Genomic DNA, 15538 nt, shown 5'->3' on the forward strand with positions numbered 1-15538 from the left:
TTCCAATTGCACATTTGTTGGGTTTGAAATCTCATAACAGCAACACAATGTTAAACTACAAATTAGTGCAACTTGCCAAAAAATTAATGAATCAAAATCATAATAGGTCTACTTATTTTGTACCACTGACAAAAGGAATCACTGGACATCAACAGACTTGTCGGCTCATAAATGTTCATACAGTATTGTGCATAATGCGCTTTATAATACACTCAGATGGAACGTGTCTTTATCATTATTGTTTATTTTTGTTGCCATTTTCCTTCTTCATTGGTTTGACTACCTCAGTTGGTGTCTTCTTCTTTAGTGAGTTCTGACATTTTTGATGTGTGTATTTTTTTTTTTTCAGCTGAGTTTCACAGAATTTTCGAATTGGATTTGATTTGTATGACAAAACTGTATAAATAGAGCTTGACTGATTGACCATAGACTAGAGATAAAAACAGTTCATAGTAAAGATCAGAATCCACTATTCTAGAAAATATTAGAAATATATTTAGGAGTACCAAATTAGAAAGAAGCAGTCTTTACCGAAACACACTGAGGTTATGGTTTAGAGGAAATTGTTACTTCAGGCTGATAAACTGAGGTAATCCAGGAAAGTAGGTTTCCTTTTCCCTGTTTTTGCCATTACATAGATTATTCCTTTTCTCACCCTGCTCAAGGATTAATCACTCACAGAAGCCTGAGGTGAGAGCAAATGAGCACCCAGTAATCAAAGATGCTTGTGTAGGGTATTTCACGTTGTTAAACATGAATTCTTCATAATGTTTAGCCCTATGTTTGACATTCCTAATGAAATATATGATTCACCCTCTGCCTGCAGAACATTTTGTGTGTTGCCGCGTATACAGCGTCTCCAACATGGATAACTGAATGTCTTATACAATGATAGTGATCTTATTTTAGTATTAATCTCAGTATTAGAAACATCATCATCCCCATCATTATCATCAAAAACAAGGAATGAAAAAGAAACTGTCATTATAATAGACCATAAGTGTCATTTTGAAGATAAATGAAGGGAAATTAGGCTAGATTTTGTTCATTTTGACACTAATTTCTGGAATATTGGAGGATTTCAGTATTGTGCATGCAATACTCTTCTGTATATATTGTGTCTGTGACAGTTGAAATGCACTACTGTGATACTTAACCCTAAACCACAGCAGCTACCCCACACCTGTAAGGTCGAACTATAAAGGACGCTCTTGGAAGAACTTTAGGTTAAGTGTCGTCCACCTTATCAAAAATCTTTTATCAGAGTTAATAACAATCCAATATCATTGACTCAGTAACAGTGCTTTAGTTGAAACTCATTCTCATCTCCAGCTTTGCTATGAAATAAATGAATCACAACAACTGTGTGTCTTTTTATTGCAGTGCAGTATAGGCAACTTTAATCACTAAATAGACGATAACCTTCACCTGCTCTTCACTAGCAGATACAGTCTAGCTGGTACAGGGTGGTAAACGGTTAAGTTATGCACTTGCTGCTCACTTGGAGCAGTTTATAATATTTTATCTACAATTTTGCTGTACATGTACAATGATAATAAAAGTCTTTTCTATTCTGTTCTATTCTATAACTACCTGCATATGTGCAGGCACAATACAAACATTTATATATATAAAACCAGTAAAATGTAAATCACAAAAAAGTGTTTTGTCAGCACACCATCTATTGTTCCACATGTTATCTGTGTTTTGTAGAACAAACTTTGATAAAGGAAATCGTTACGCTCCACTTCATAACCTAAAAAAATGCCATTTAATCCTCAGCACTTTTTTATACTTTCTTTAATAATGGTGAAACAGCTCCAGGACTATCTATAATTACACTCATTTTTTCCCTACTCTTAGAGGCTCCTTCATTTTCTACGTGAATTGCATTGTGAGAGAGTAGTGCCTGGCGAGGGCACATTCAAAAATCTTTGAAACAATATCCTGTTGATATTTCCTTCCTGTGTAAAGCCAGCAGCGTGTACAGGAAAAGATTCCCCCCAATGGAGAAAAAGTAGTGTTAATGGCATGTTTTTGATAATGAAGCCTCAGCTGTGATTATATAAATGATCAGTGAGTGTCTGTAATCTCACACAGAATTATGCAGTGAGTGAAGAACAGTGTGGTGAGCAGAGGGAAAGCTTCAGGTTTTCTGTTAAATAAGAGAGTTCACTTCAACTCCAAGTCAGTTACAGACTGCTCACTGTCAGCGTTTCTTCAACAAACTCTGAGTTGCCATCAAAGCACATAGAGGAGCAAATTATTTTGCAGAAGTTTGCAAAATAATTTTACAAACACTGCAAATCCCAGTTAGATATCATTTTGCCATTTTGTCTACTTGACATGAGCACTTTCACAAACCTTCAGTCGTCATTATATGAGGACGAATGAAGGACTAAAAACTAGATCTTCAGCAATGCTTCGGAGATGCTCTTCGCCTTACCTTGGTTGTAACAAAGTTATGATTTTATTGGTTGTATTGGTTGTACTGTTGCCTCCCGATCAGCTCGAAGCTGTCTGGCCATTCTCCTCTGACTTCAAATATCGACAAGGCATTTTCACCCAGAATAGCCATTCACTGTAATCCTATTAGATCAGCAGTTTATGAAATACTCACCCTAGCATGCTTGGCAAAAGTAACAATGGCACATTCAAAGTCTTTTACTTCATCTTTCCTTCCTATTCGGATGTGCCTTTTGAACTTTCGCAGGTCATCTTTACATGTCTAAATGCTGACATAGGCTAATTAGACTTTTGCATTAATGAGCTGTTGAAAGAAGGTTCCTAATGAAGTGGCCAGTGAATAAGGCTTTTCAGATTTTGAATTCAACTTTAAGGACAGTAGTTCCAAACTTGGTTAATCTGTGATCACTTTGTAAAAATCTGTGTATTTTGCCCTCCTTGTCATGTTTCTTGTCATGTTTTTATTTTTTCCATATAAAGTTAGTTTTACTGTCAAAAACAAATATTTTAATGCAGATGTGTACTTTTACTAGTGAATGTGAGACTTTTATATGTAATAAAGATTCTGTGGGATCTGAGGAATTTCTCTAAACCCTCTCTTTCAGTTGCTCTTTGCACCAGTTTGCGGAGGAGGGCGGTAGTGAGCAGTGTGAGCTAAATATTGATGTCTTCGTGTAATAATAGAAGGTTGACTGCACCGTATTATTCTGCAGGCCCGAGTGATTCCTAAGATATGCCAGCTCAAGAGTAATATGGGACTAGTTGTTTTACGAGGCACCACAAGCTTAAATTCAAATATTTTTCACTGGGGTTTGGCATGAAAACCGACCTCTACCTAAGTACGATATTGATATTGTATGTTTTAGTGACTGGCAGTGCAGCATAGTAACTGATAACCTGCCACGCTGTGTGTCTTTGTGTGTTGTGGCTGTGCCCACTCCATGTATGTCGCGCAGCCGCGCTCCCGGGACTGCAGACTGACGAACGCGCACCGTGTTTCAGCACGGACGAGGGACACGAATGAAAGGTAACGGGCTCTACCTGCATTTCTCCATTCAGCGCTTCAGCGAGCCGCCAGGCTGCTGTGTCCGGCGGCACTGACAGGAGTTAAAGCTCGTTTATGTCGGGGTTTGGTTAAAGGAGCCCGGAGAGCGTTGAGAGACACGGAAGGTCCCACAAATCAGTTCGCCGCTGTTAACCGGGCGATATGTTTGTTAGCAAGACCGCTGCTATTTGAGTAATTCAACTGCTATTTGCGACTTGTTCGGTTGTTTAAGACGCTTTAGGCGTCAGCAGCCAGGGCTTAGTGAGTTTAAATGGTTCCACAGAACACCTACAGAATGCCATTGAAGTGTAAAACCACAAAGCTTATGGTGCAATTCTAAGTATTTGACAACTAAGCTTTTCGTATCGTACTTTGTGTTCCTGAAACATGGCTACAAGCAGACCAGTCTTGCAGGTTTTCTGACATCTGATAGTTTGAGGGTTGCTAACTGGAGCCTTCAACTCTGACATTTATAGGGCAGCATGCTAGAGCAGTGAAACTGAGCAAGCTGGGCTGTAGCTCCTGCACCTGACCTGGTCAGCACCATAGCACCGTGGCAATGTTTTGACCTGAAGAAAAAGAAACTGCAGATAGTCAGTCTGTTCTATTCGAGCTTAATATAATAAATTTATCCCCATGTGATCGCTGGGCAAGAAGTGCAAGATGTCTGCAATTCCAGAATGACCTGATGTAGCTGCTTCTGTCTAAAATAATGTGTGTTTTCTTGCTTTCATTTTTCAGGCTGCCTTAAAGTTCCTGTCCTCTGTCCCGGTGTCCCCAAGCAGCAGCCTCACAGATAGACACAGCTACCAGCCAGCACGGAGCTTGCTGTAGAGAGCTTCACCTCATGGAGAATATTTTATCCCATGCTACATCCTATTTTAGATCTCCTGCTGCAAACCACCATTTACCAGTAGTGTCAGCATCTAGCTGATTCCAGAGGGCCCAGAAACAAGACACCACTGAAGAAAAATTATTATTATTATAATTATTTGGATTGACCATAATCATGGGGGCTACAGGCTACGGCTACTATCGTTTAGTCATCTTCATCTGCATGTTCATCGGCTACTCGCTCTATTTCTTTAACAGAAAGACCTTCTCATTTGTCATGCCCTCTGTGATGGAGGAGATAGAACTGGACAAAGATGATCTGGGTAAGATGGAAACAATAAGAGGATGGTTTTATTTTTTAGGCTGTTGAGTGTAAGGAAAAGCTTCTTTAGCAAGCATTTAAGCCTTTAATCAAGCAGTTGCACAAGCGTTGCTGTGTGCAGTGTTTGTTTGATTGCTGCTTATTATGTCACTTGGACTGATTTGACCTCAAACTTTCCACTGGGGAGAATTTTGGTTTAAAATACTCCCAAAAAGAAAACATTTGCAAACGTGTCCATCAATTTGTGCTTAATTTATGGTGTTCACAATTGACGCATGAATAGAAAAATCACAACCTGCAGACTTCTTAATATTTTCCATAAAAACTTTGTAAACAGCTTTACACACATTCAGGTTTCCTGTTGAAAAAGCACATGGGACATGCTTTTTGTTTATTTGTTTATACAAATGATTAATTTGTTCACCTGATAAGAACAGGTCATGTTACACTTGCCAATGGAGTTCTGGGACTCCAGACAGTGACCTGAATAAGACAACATCCTGCTCCTCACTAGAGGCCTCTGAGCTGTGGATATTCCATGAGTAATTTCAAAGTGGGAAGGATGTTTTTCCTTCTGTAAATCCACACAACAGCTCATCAATTTGTGACTATAGATTACGGTTGGGGAAAAAATGGATACAACATGGCATAGCGATATTTTGCATTTCTATACAGGAACACCAAATGTCAGGGAATACTATGAATAAGGGGTCTCGGCTCATCTCATCACCATCCTGAGATAACGTTATCAAACAGTTTGTATGATACTGAAACCACAATCTTCACTGTGTCTCTGCAGGTCTGATCACCAGCAGCCAGACTATGGCATATGCCATCAGTAAGTTCATCAGCGGCGTGCTGTCAGATAAGATCAGCGCCCGCTGGCTTTTCTCCATCGGCCTCTTCCTGGTAGGGGGCATCAATGTGGTCTTCTCCTGGTCCTCTACTGTATCCATGTTCTCTCTGCTGTGGTTCATCAATGGCCTGGGACAAGGCTGTGGCTGGCCCCCATGTGGGAAAGTGCTCCGAAAGGTAATATCCTTAACGTATATTAGACTCACCTTTGGTTGGACTGTCTGGTTTGTAGGACCAGACAGTCCTACAGTCATATGTTTGAGCAAATCCTAATCCATTAGACTTTGAGATACCTTCCAGCGTATCTCAAAGTACGAAGCCCTCTTAAAAGTAGCGGTGAGGAGCAGCTGGGTAATAAATAGGCTCTGGCATATGTTCAGCGTGTGGCAGGGGATCAGCTTACAGGTCAGTGTATTTATGGAAGATCCTCGGAGGATGTTTTTGAAGAATAGTAACATTGTTCAGAAGAGTTTCCCATCCCCAGTCAGAGCAAACATGTTTCATCCCTCCAAGTGTGTTCCATACTTGAGTTAACATACACACGCGATGGAGAAGAAAAAGATCTAAATCAGCTTCAAGTATTTGCCCAGTGGATTCTCAAGTTACTGGACAATCTGTTGGGTGTACCGTGTGAGGACTATTTATGGTCGCCTTTAGGTCGTTTACGTCTTGAGGGCGTGTGGCTCTGATGTCATTTCTTGAGAAGTATTACAGCAAAAAAGAAAACTCCAAACACATTACACTTTTCATCTGTGCTATAATTGTGCGACAATTCTGTTGATTATTAGATCTGTAATATTTCCTCTACACTGCTCCCATACCATTTTTTATGATAAACTGCACTCAGTGGCAAATTTAGTTCTGTAAATTGTGGGTTGCCTCAGCAAATGGAAAGTAGCTAATATGAGCAGTATGTGGTTTCAAGTTGTCAAGTAGGAATATTGATTTGAAGACTTTAATATTTGATTCTTTGTGCCTCTTCTCCGTCAGTGGTATGAGCCGTCCCAGTTTGGAACATGGTGGTCTGTGCTGTCCTGCAGCATGAACCTGGCTGGGAGTCTGGGTCCAATCTTGGTCTCAGTCCTGCTGCATTACTACGACTGGAGGACCATCCTGACCATGTCGGGCATTTTCTGTGCTGCCTTCTCATTTGTTTGTCTAGTGTTTGTAAAGAATGAGCCAAAGGATGTGGGCCTGCCCAGCATGGAGGCAGCGGCCAAGAAGGGAGCGAAAGGAGGTGAGAGAACCAAGTACGGAAAGGCCACTTCCTGTGTAGCTTTAAACGATCATCATGTCAGTCACACGGGGACGTGTTCAGGGATGCAAACAACTCACTTGTAAGCTAATTTTCCTCTTTTTTAAATAGTGAAATTAGTGACTGTGACTTGTGTGGATTGTCCTGAACCAGTGGATGATGGATAAATCTCCTTCAGAATTCCTACAGTGTATTTATTTGATGCTCATGAAGGTGGACCTTATTGGGTAATTAAAGCAAAAACCTGCTTGCATAGGTATGTGCATCCAAAGATGGACAGGACTCCAAAATATGGGAAACACGTCTCAAAAGAGTTACAAATGCGTACAGTATGATCCACAAGCGTAAACTAAGCTTGACAAATGTGTACAATGATTTGTGTGTAGCTTTTGAGGACTCATACGTACATGCTTCAATCCACACAGAAATACAAAGCGGCCTGCCTACATGTGAAACTATTATACCAACGCATACTTCCAAACCAGAATAAATGCTGATCATTTATTAAGTACAGCTCTGAATCCGATAATTTAGACTTTCAAACGTTTAACGGCACGTTTAGCCCTGCCGGCATTGCAAAGATTCACAAAGGTAAGCTGCGTTCAAGTGCCAGTGTGAACAAATGTGTACAAATCATTACTTGTGGATATCGTACACATTTGCAGCCCTTTTGAGGCATATTTCTGTCCATATCAAAAGCATATTGTTTTCATGTTCCCATAAGTGTCATAATGGCGGCTCCGTAGTACAAAGACCTCTGGCTGACGCTTAGTGTTCTGAGCTTGGCTCAAAGCTGCTCACTAGCTTTCTGGTTTGGGTCAACTTATATCAAAGTGAGCCATCAGAAGGTTACACCAGCAGAACTTGAGTCCTCTGCAGGCGATGAACACAGTGTACAGCTGAATGCTAACATTTCACTCACAGCTGTGCCCATTAGACGCGCTCTTGGCTGTAGTAGCTATTATTATAAAAAGACTTTTCTTTTTCTCACTGTCTGTAAACTTTGTACTGCAGATGTTACTCTCACTCGCTGGTCCGCATATACTCACCAGCCACTTTATTAGGTACACCTGTTCAACTGCTAGTTAAAGTAAATATCTAATCAGCCGGTCACATGACAGCAGCTCAGTGCATTTAGATATGTATTTTTGAGGGGCCAAGCAGGTAAAGGCATAGAGGACACAGAAAAAATGTCTTCAAGGTGGGTTTTTATTTCACGCCAAAAAAATTCAAAAATGACAAAGTTGAAAATATAATTAATGGGCCCATAAAAGACATCAACCAAATACAACTCTGCTCAAAAAGTGACATAAAAGTAACTAAGCAAACAAAGTATACAGAACTTAACTCACAGACTGACTTAAACGCAAAGACACAGGAGGGTAACTTTTTATAGTGGTTTGGCCAAATCATTTACACACAATAGAGGAAACCGAATTAAAAATCAAGACTATCTAAGCACAAAATCACTAAACCTAAAACATCCACCCACCCGGGGGGTGTGTTTGGTCCTGCTGGCCTGGCTTTCATAGTCCTCGGCCCTCGGCCACGCCTTTTGCCCAAAGAGAAAACTCAAAAGAAAGAGAAACATAATTAATATAACAAAATGACACAGTGCTACTATGTGCATGTTTCATAACGTAAATGAATGAATGACATTCCTGAAATACATGTTTAAACACAAGAGTAACTAATGAGTGTCTGGATTGATTTTTACCAACATGTGGCTGAGGCCATGACATTAGTCAGGAGCACCTGCTGAAGTTCAAATTGAGCATCAGAATGGGAAAGAGGTGATGTAATTGACGTTGAACATCGCACAGTTGTTGGTCTGAGACGGGTTGGTCTGAGTGTTTTCAGAATCTGCTGGGATCTTTCTGCACAATCCTCACAGAATGATATGAAGAAGAGAAAATATCCAGTGAGCGGCAGTTAGATGTGAGGATTCAAAGGAGAATGCTCAGACTGATCCAATAGGAAGGCATCAGTAACTCAAATAACCACTCGTTACAACCAAGTTATGTAGAACATATGACTTGTCATCAGAGACTGAAAAACTCTCCATTTCTGTTGTGACATTCAGATGTAAGGTCAGAATTTGGTGTAAACGTCATGAAAACATGGGTTCATCCTGCTTTGTATGAGCAGTCTGGAGGTCACTTTTCTTGACACACTTTGTCTGTTAGCACCAACTGATCATTGTTTAAACGCCACAGTTGCTGACCATGTCTATCCCTTTACGACCAAGTGGTTGCTTCCAGATGGATATTGCTCAATGGTGCAAAGCTTAAATTCTCTCACGCTGGTTTCTTGAACATGACCGTGACAGTGACACCCTCCACAGTCACCAGATCTCCATCTAATAGAGCACCTTTGGGATGTGGTGAAACAGGAGCTTCACATACAACAAATCTGCAGACCTGGAGTTTTTCTAGCACCTTAAGTGTTTCCACCTGCCTTTATTCTTCTAGGCCATAAATATTAAGGCAGCTCTCAAGGCAAAAGCAGCTCAAAGCTCACACCTAATAACGTGTATTGTATGCTATCAGTGTTTTAAATGTGTGCCCATATTCTGAAAGTATAAATGATATGTGTTCATTGCTTTGCACTCAGTGCCTGTCATATAGGTAGCAGTGACTGATTCACATATAAATGATCACATTTGTAATCTCAGATATCGATGGGACTTGACCATACCATGTGACAGGCGTGCTTTGTAGAATAATTGAAAAAACTTAATTCTTTACATTATTTGGACTGTTCTATTCATGAGCTCTTTTTGTGTCTGTGCTCACCAGGAAACAGTGAAAGCACCCTGAGTGAATTCCTCCTCTCTCCTTTCCTGTGGGTGCTGTCTCTGGGTTACTTGGTGGTGTTTGGAGTGAAGACGGCTGCCACCGACTGGGGACAGCTGTTCCTCATGCAGGAGAAAGGCCAGACTGCTCTCATGGGTACGCGTGTTCATTGCTGCTTCCCACATAGTTTTCACATCATCTGACTGGTTGTAGGTGATGATGGAAGCTCTGTTGCTAACAGGGAGTACCTACATGAGTGCCTTGGAGGTCGGAGGCTTTGTGGGCAGCCTTACATCAGGCTTCATTTCAGACAGAGCTGTGGCTCGGGTGAGTAACCAAAATGAGTTGAATCAAAATGACTTGGGTCAGTTGAAGGAGCGTTTCCGCAGGTCCTTCCTCCCCGCAGCTGTCAGATTGTACAATCCGAGCTGCTCCCAACAAACATAGATGTTTACATCAGCGCTGTAACTGCAATAAGTTAATTAACCGATTCACACTACAACCTCGTTTGCCTCTTATCTGTAGTTATTTATATTTAATTTAATAACTGTACAGTACTCTCTGTATATAGTAACCATTGTCCTTAATGTAAATATGTAAGAATAATTGTGTATGTTTCTGTTCTGTGTCCTGTGTACTGTTTGTTTGTATATGTGTCTTTTTGGCTGCTGTTACAACCAAATTTCCCCTTGTGGGACAATTAAAGGATTATTCTATTCTATTCTAGTTAAAGTGATTCTTGAACAGGCATATGAGCAGCGATTGGTTAAGTGGGTCAGTTAGCTCAACTATTTCAAATAATTAAAGGCTTAAATGAGCCTTAAAAAAGTCTGAGTAAAAAAGTCTACTAAAAGTAATGGAAATAACCATAAGTTATGTAATATTAACACAGAAATAGTTGGAATTCTACGCTCAAGGTATCACTGGTATTTGAAATTCATTAAAAAAACAAATTCTTCGAAAGCTAACCAAAATGGATAGACACTTGACATCTTATTGCTAAACTGTGAATAAAAGTTGTAAATATGTTTGCCAAATATATGGCTAGCAATTAAATTGTTAGCCAAGTATGAATTAACAGTTAGCAAAATAGCAAATATAGCAAAAATGCAGTTTATTACACAGTTTCTGATGCCTAAACTGTAAATACACAGCACACTATTTCCCCCAAAATCTTTCTCCAGCAAGCCTCTGGCTGTGAGCAGTGTTGCCAACTCCTCAGTAAGGAAAATCGCTATTGGGTGTCCTAAAAGTCGCTACACGTCGCTAAATGATGTCATCGCCTAATTTGCATGCCTATGTAATTGTAACAGGCGCTGTAAGAGAGAGAAATAACATCGTGGAAGAGACATAAAGTGAATAAAAAAAACACCCTAAATGCATTTAGAACGTATTTAGAACTACAAATTAAATTTCTTTTAGCAATTATTGTTTTTTTTAATGTCACAATTCCAACCCTCCTCCTTTATCCGGACTTGGGAACGGCAAAAGTGACTCAAAATCGGCACTCTGGTGGAGTTAATTTGTGTGTCTGTGTTTTTAAGTAGTTTTAAACCTTGCGATCCATAAAAAGTAACAGTAAAAGAAGAACATTTTTAACCATTAACAATCAAAATGCACATAGCAAGCCTCACCAGACAGTTTCAGTCGAAATCGGATGTAAAAGATGGAGTTAAGGCTCTGCAAGGACATCCGATTTCTAAGTTTGCAATGATTGGAATGATGTATTTTAGTACAGTCAGGGCGGGAACAGCTGCTTCGCTCATGTGCGATTCATTTGCAGTTTGGACTCATAGGGGTGAATTTCTCCTGCTCTGACAGCAGCTCAGAGCGACTGCTGCATGAGGACTATCTGATGCCTCTGAGCGCTTTGGCACGGGCCAGGTGCCCACAGCAGCACCACGCTGCTTGTTGAGAGTAAGAGCGATACGTGCTTTTGCGTCGAAAAGTCAACATAAGTCTCCAATAACACCAGAAAAAGTCACCAGATTTGTCGCTAGTCGCTTCTTAGGAAAAAGTCACTAAGGGGGTCTGAAAACTCGCTAAATATAGCAACAAAGTCGCTAAGTTGGCAACACTGGATGTGAGGGGGAGTCTGCACTCAGCACAGCCACACAGTAGCTACACTGTAACAGCAAACCCCTCTGAAACCTTAGAATGTAACTTACCTATGGTTACATTTTATCTAAGGCCCTCTTTAAACTACTGCTATGAATCGTTGTAGAGTTTAGGATGCACAGGCCAATCCAATAGTTAAAGGTAAATGGACTGGTTCTTCACTTGAACATTGAAAGCCCTGTGTCGACACAGACACAGCTGGTGACATTTCTGGGAGGTGCACATCAGGTTACTGGGCATATAGCAGGATATTTACACCATAACTGCAAAGCCCAACACCGTAACCTGACGTGCACCTCCACAGAAATGTGACTGCACTGCAGGTCGAAGCAGCCCACAACTATCGTGACTGGCCTGTTCAGTGATGTTGAGTCCTCCTGTGCATTTGTGGCTACATTTTCACCACAGTTTGATTTTTTTCAGTGAGAGAATAACAATCTCTGTCAGTTAGGTCATTATAAGAAATAATAATAATAGTAGCATCACTCCTGGAGGGAGATTGCTGAAACTGTTGGAATGGCTGGAAAAATTTGAGGCCCTTAAAAGAAACAGACCTCATCACTTGGTGGGGACCGAGGGGGAAAAAGAGCATTTTATCTGTTTCTATAGCAGTTTAATTATTTGTGATCATACTGCAAGCAGGTATTGATCTATTTGCACCATTTATTTAGTACAAACACAAGCTGACATCTTTGAGTTAAAATTATTAGAAAATAAACAGAGAGATAAATTAACTCAGTGTTTTGCATGTTCATTTCAAATTAATATACTGCTCAGTTTTTTTTAATTTTTTTTTTTTTAATTAAGGTTTTAGACTTAAGCCTGGTTTTGATACATCACGTTTCAATATGAAGGGTGTTGAGGAGGGGGGATTTGGGTCCACCTGACACGCCTGTATGTCTTGGAACCTGATTTTAGTGTTTTGCTCCTTTCTTTGCCTTTTTCTAGAAAGGCTTGGGCACCTATGGCAACCCTCGCCATGGCCTGCTTATTGTCATGATGGCTGGCATGTATGTGTCCATGTACCTCTTCAGAGTGACCATCACACCTGAAATCCCAAAGGTAATTCATCATTTTGTAATCTGGGTGAAATGTATACCTTTCAGTCCTGAAAATACTCTAATAGTAAATGTCTTTGTTCAGGAGCCTCCACTTTGGGTCCAAGTCATTCATCCTGTATCTGTCCTCATTGGTGTGTCAGAGAAAGAGGTATGCTCTGGAAAGATTAATTCCATGTGAATAAAAACAATGTAGCTTTGGCCCTCTTTGTACTATTAAAAGTCTGGAAAATATCCAGAAACTATCTTTAGATGGGTAATGTGTTTTTAGTCGTAGTACAGTAAGAATTTCCAGAAAGGCGGGAATTGTTTTGATGGCTTAGGAAAGTGGAGCCATTCATGCATCATCAGTAATAAAGCACAATGCTTGTTTTCCTGCAGTTTAAAAACACTGCTGCCATCTTGGGTTGTGAGGTTGGGGTTGGTGGGGTTGCTCTGACTTTTCAAGTTGGAAGTCTGATTTTTAGAGACCTTCCAGTCGAAAAGTCCATTTTGAAATGGAACACAGTATGAAACTTGCAATCTGTAACTACTGCTGGTACTGTTGTGTGTTTGGCTAATCAAATATGAGCACACATTTCACTCATATTTTCTTCAGTGAACACTAGCCACAGTAATGCAGTTTCTTTCTGAAATGTAAGAACAGCATATTCCAACACAAGGGAAACAGCCATCGACTATGCTACTTATCAAAAGGCTAGCTCAGTGAGTTGTTCTGAAAAGCGAGCATAGCGCCCTCTATATTGTTCTTACACTTTCTCTACAGCAGACTCAGACACACTGTCCAGTGTTACAGTGCCATCCACTGACTATTTCTGGGAAGAGATGTGGGTTACACTCTGGCCCAGCAGGGGGCCAGTTGGGGCCCAGTTACCCGTTCAGCTTGCAGTGATGGAAACCCTGAAGCTGTTAAAGAAAAAGGCATTTATTAGTCTGAGGAACTCGGACAATAGAAATTTAATGGCAAATATTGTTGGTGTTTAACACCTGTACCTTTAAAAAGAAACTGCTTCAGAAGCAAACTGTGTTGCATAAAAGAATTTTTCAAGCTTGCAACATTTGGGATTTCATTTGGGAAAATCAGCATTTGGACAAACTCAACCAAAATATGTCTTTTTACCCGTTCCTTTGAAAGAGTTCGTTCCCTTTTGAGCTTCAAACGAACTTAAAGATCTACCTAAAGGTTTAAAAATGTCCCAATTTCAGTATCAGCACCTGTGGACACCCTAGAAAATTACTTTTTCACCAGAAGGCTTTTATTTTATGTATGTTTTCTCTTATTCACAGATTTGGATCCTCTTCCTTGGTGCCATGTTTGGATTTTCTTCTTATGGACCAGTCGCCCTGTTCGGGGTGATAGCCAGTGAAAGTGCTCCTTCAAACTTCTGTGGAACATCTCATGCTGTTGTAGCTCTAATGGCTAACGGTGAGCTGCAGTAAAATCATTGTCATGTTTCAGGTTTTGACCCTTCGGTATGAATACACAAGCTTTCTTTTTGTTGCAGTGGGAGCTTTCATGGCAGGGCTGCCCTTCAGCACTATTGCCAAGCAGCACAGCTGGGACATGGCGTTCTGGGTAGCTGAGGTGATAATGGGCGTCACCACCATCGGATTCTTCCTTGTACGCAACATGCGCACCAAAATGGGACGGATCACAGAGAAAGTGGACTAAAGTCCCTGTTGGTACTGCTGGTGGCTCTGTATACAAAATACTGCACATTAATATGGATCCAGCTTGACCAACCAAAACAAGACTAATCATGAAATCTTTGAAGGCATCCTCAGGGCTGATGCAGATCATGGAATCACTTATTTAATCCCAGGTAATCCCACATGCATGGATTAATATTAAAGTGCACAAAGGTCCTCTAGATCCATGCTCATCACAAGCTTCTGTTTTAACACTTCAACTTAATCAGCCAATCAATAGAAAAAGTTTCTCATATAGACGTGCTTAAAAATGGTCTAAAGATGTAGGTTTCAGAAAACATACCAACACGAAAGTATCAAAAGCTGTGAGTCGGTTTTCTTGAGTTGAACCGTATGTAGAGTGTATTTCACATCCTGCCTACAGTGCAGGTCATTTCTGTTTAACACAGTGAATGTTGACTGAAGGGTCTGTACATTAAAAGTAACAATGTTCACTAATACCTCAAGTATTTGTAAAACGTCTTTTCATTAACGTGTTCAGTGACATGAAGCATTTGAAGACCATATTTTTCTACACAGTCGTTTGCTAAATGATAGTTTGTTCTCTGGTTATGTCAGCTTTTCTGATCTGGCATGTTTATTTATTTATTTATTTTTAGAACAGATAAATACAGATGATAATGTCACTGCCATTGTAGTTTTGTGGAGCAGATTTCTTAACTTTTGGGATAAACAAAGTCTATATCATCTGGACTATAAACTGTTAAATAAAATCTCTTGACCACCTGATCTTTGTCAACTGAAAGGTTACAGCACGTGTTGCTTTGCCATGTCTTACTGGAATTGTGCTTCAAAGAGGTAAAGATCTAATAAAAGCTTCATTTTCTTTATTTACAAAGTGTTGTTGAACTTTGCACCTTCAGTGTCTGACAGCTAAAAGTCCAAAAAACGGGCAGGAACAAATGTGGAGAAAAAACAGACGCCTTTGCTTGAATGAATACATAAAGGGATGGATGTGGTCCACCACCTCAACACCAGTAGATGTTCAGTACTTGTGTTATGTCTCAGATTTCTTGTGTCCAGGGTCCTGAAATCACAGAATGTTGAGTTTTCAATTACTAAAACTGAAAAGGCACAAGA

The 15538-nt window shown here is 40.2% G+C and overlaps 1 protein-coding gene across 4 annotated transcripts; it reads left to right on the forward strand.

Annotated features, from left to right (window-relative positions):
• Positions 1-3134: 3134 nt before the first annotated feature.
• On the forward strand, positions 3135-15292 carry LOC100707951 (glucose-6-phosphate exchanger SLC37A4). 4 transcript variants are annotated; one of them, XM_003458968.5, is made up of 11 exons: positions 3135-3305; positions 3423-3493; positions 4253-4668; positions 5467-5699; positions 6513-6759; positions 9576-9728; positions 9814-9899; positions 12639-12752; positions 12834-12899; positions 14036-14174; positions 14254-14420. In XM_003458968.5, the coding sequence occupies exons 3-11, from the start codon at positions 4521-4523 to the stop codon at positions 14418-14420; spliced, it is 1353 nt and encodes a 450-aa protein (XP_003459016.1). In that variant the 5' UTR covers positions 3135-3305; positions 3423-3493; positions 4253-4520. The 4 variants fall into 4 exon arrangements, with proteins under 4 accessions (XP_003459016.1, XP_013122113.1, XP_005464299.1 ...); XM_013266659.3 differs by having other exon boundaries at positions 3136-3493; positions 14254-15292; XM_005464242.3 differs by lacking the exons at positions 3135-3305; positions 3423-3493 and adding an exon at positions 3500-3636.
• The last annotated feature ends 246 nt before the right edge of the window (positions 15293-15538 follow it).

Source organism: Oreochromis niloticus, linkage group LG10, assembly GCF_001858045.2.
Source record: "Oreochromis niloticus isolate F11D_XX linkage group LG10, O_niloticus_UMD_NMBU, whole genome shotgun sequence".
NCBI classification, from domain to species: Eukaryota; Metazoa; Chordata; class Actinopteri; order Cichliformes; family Cichlidae; genus Oreochromis; species Oreochromis niloticus.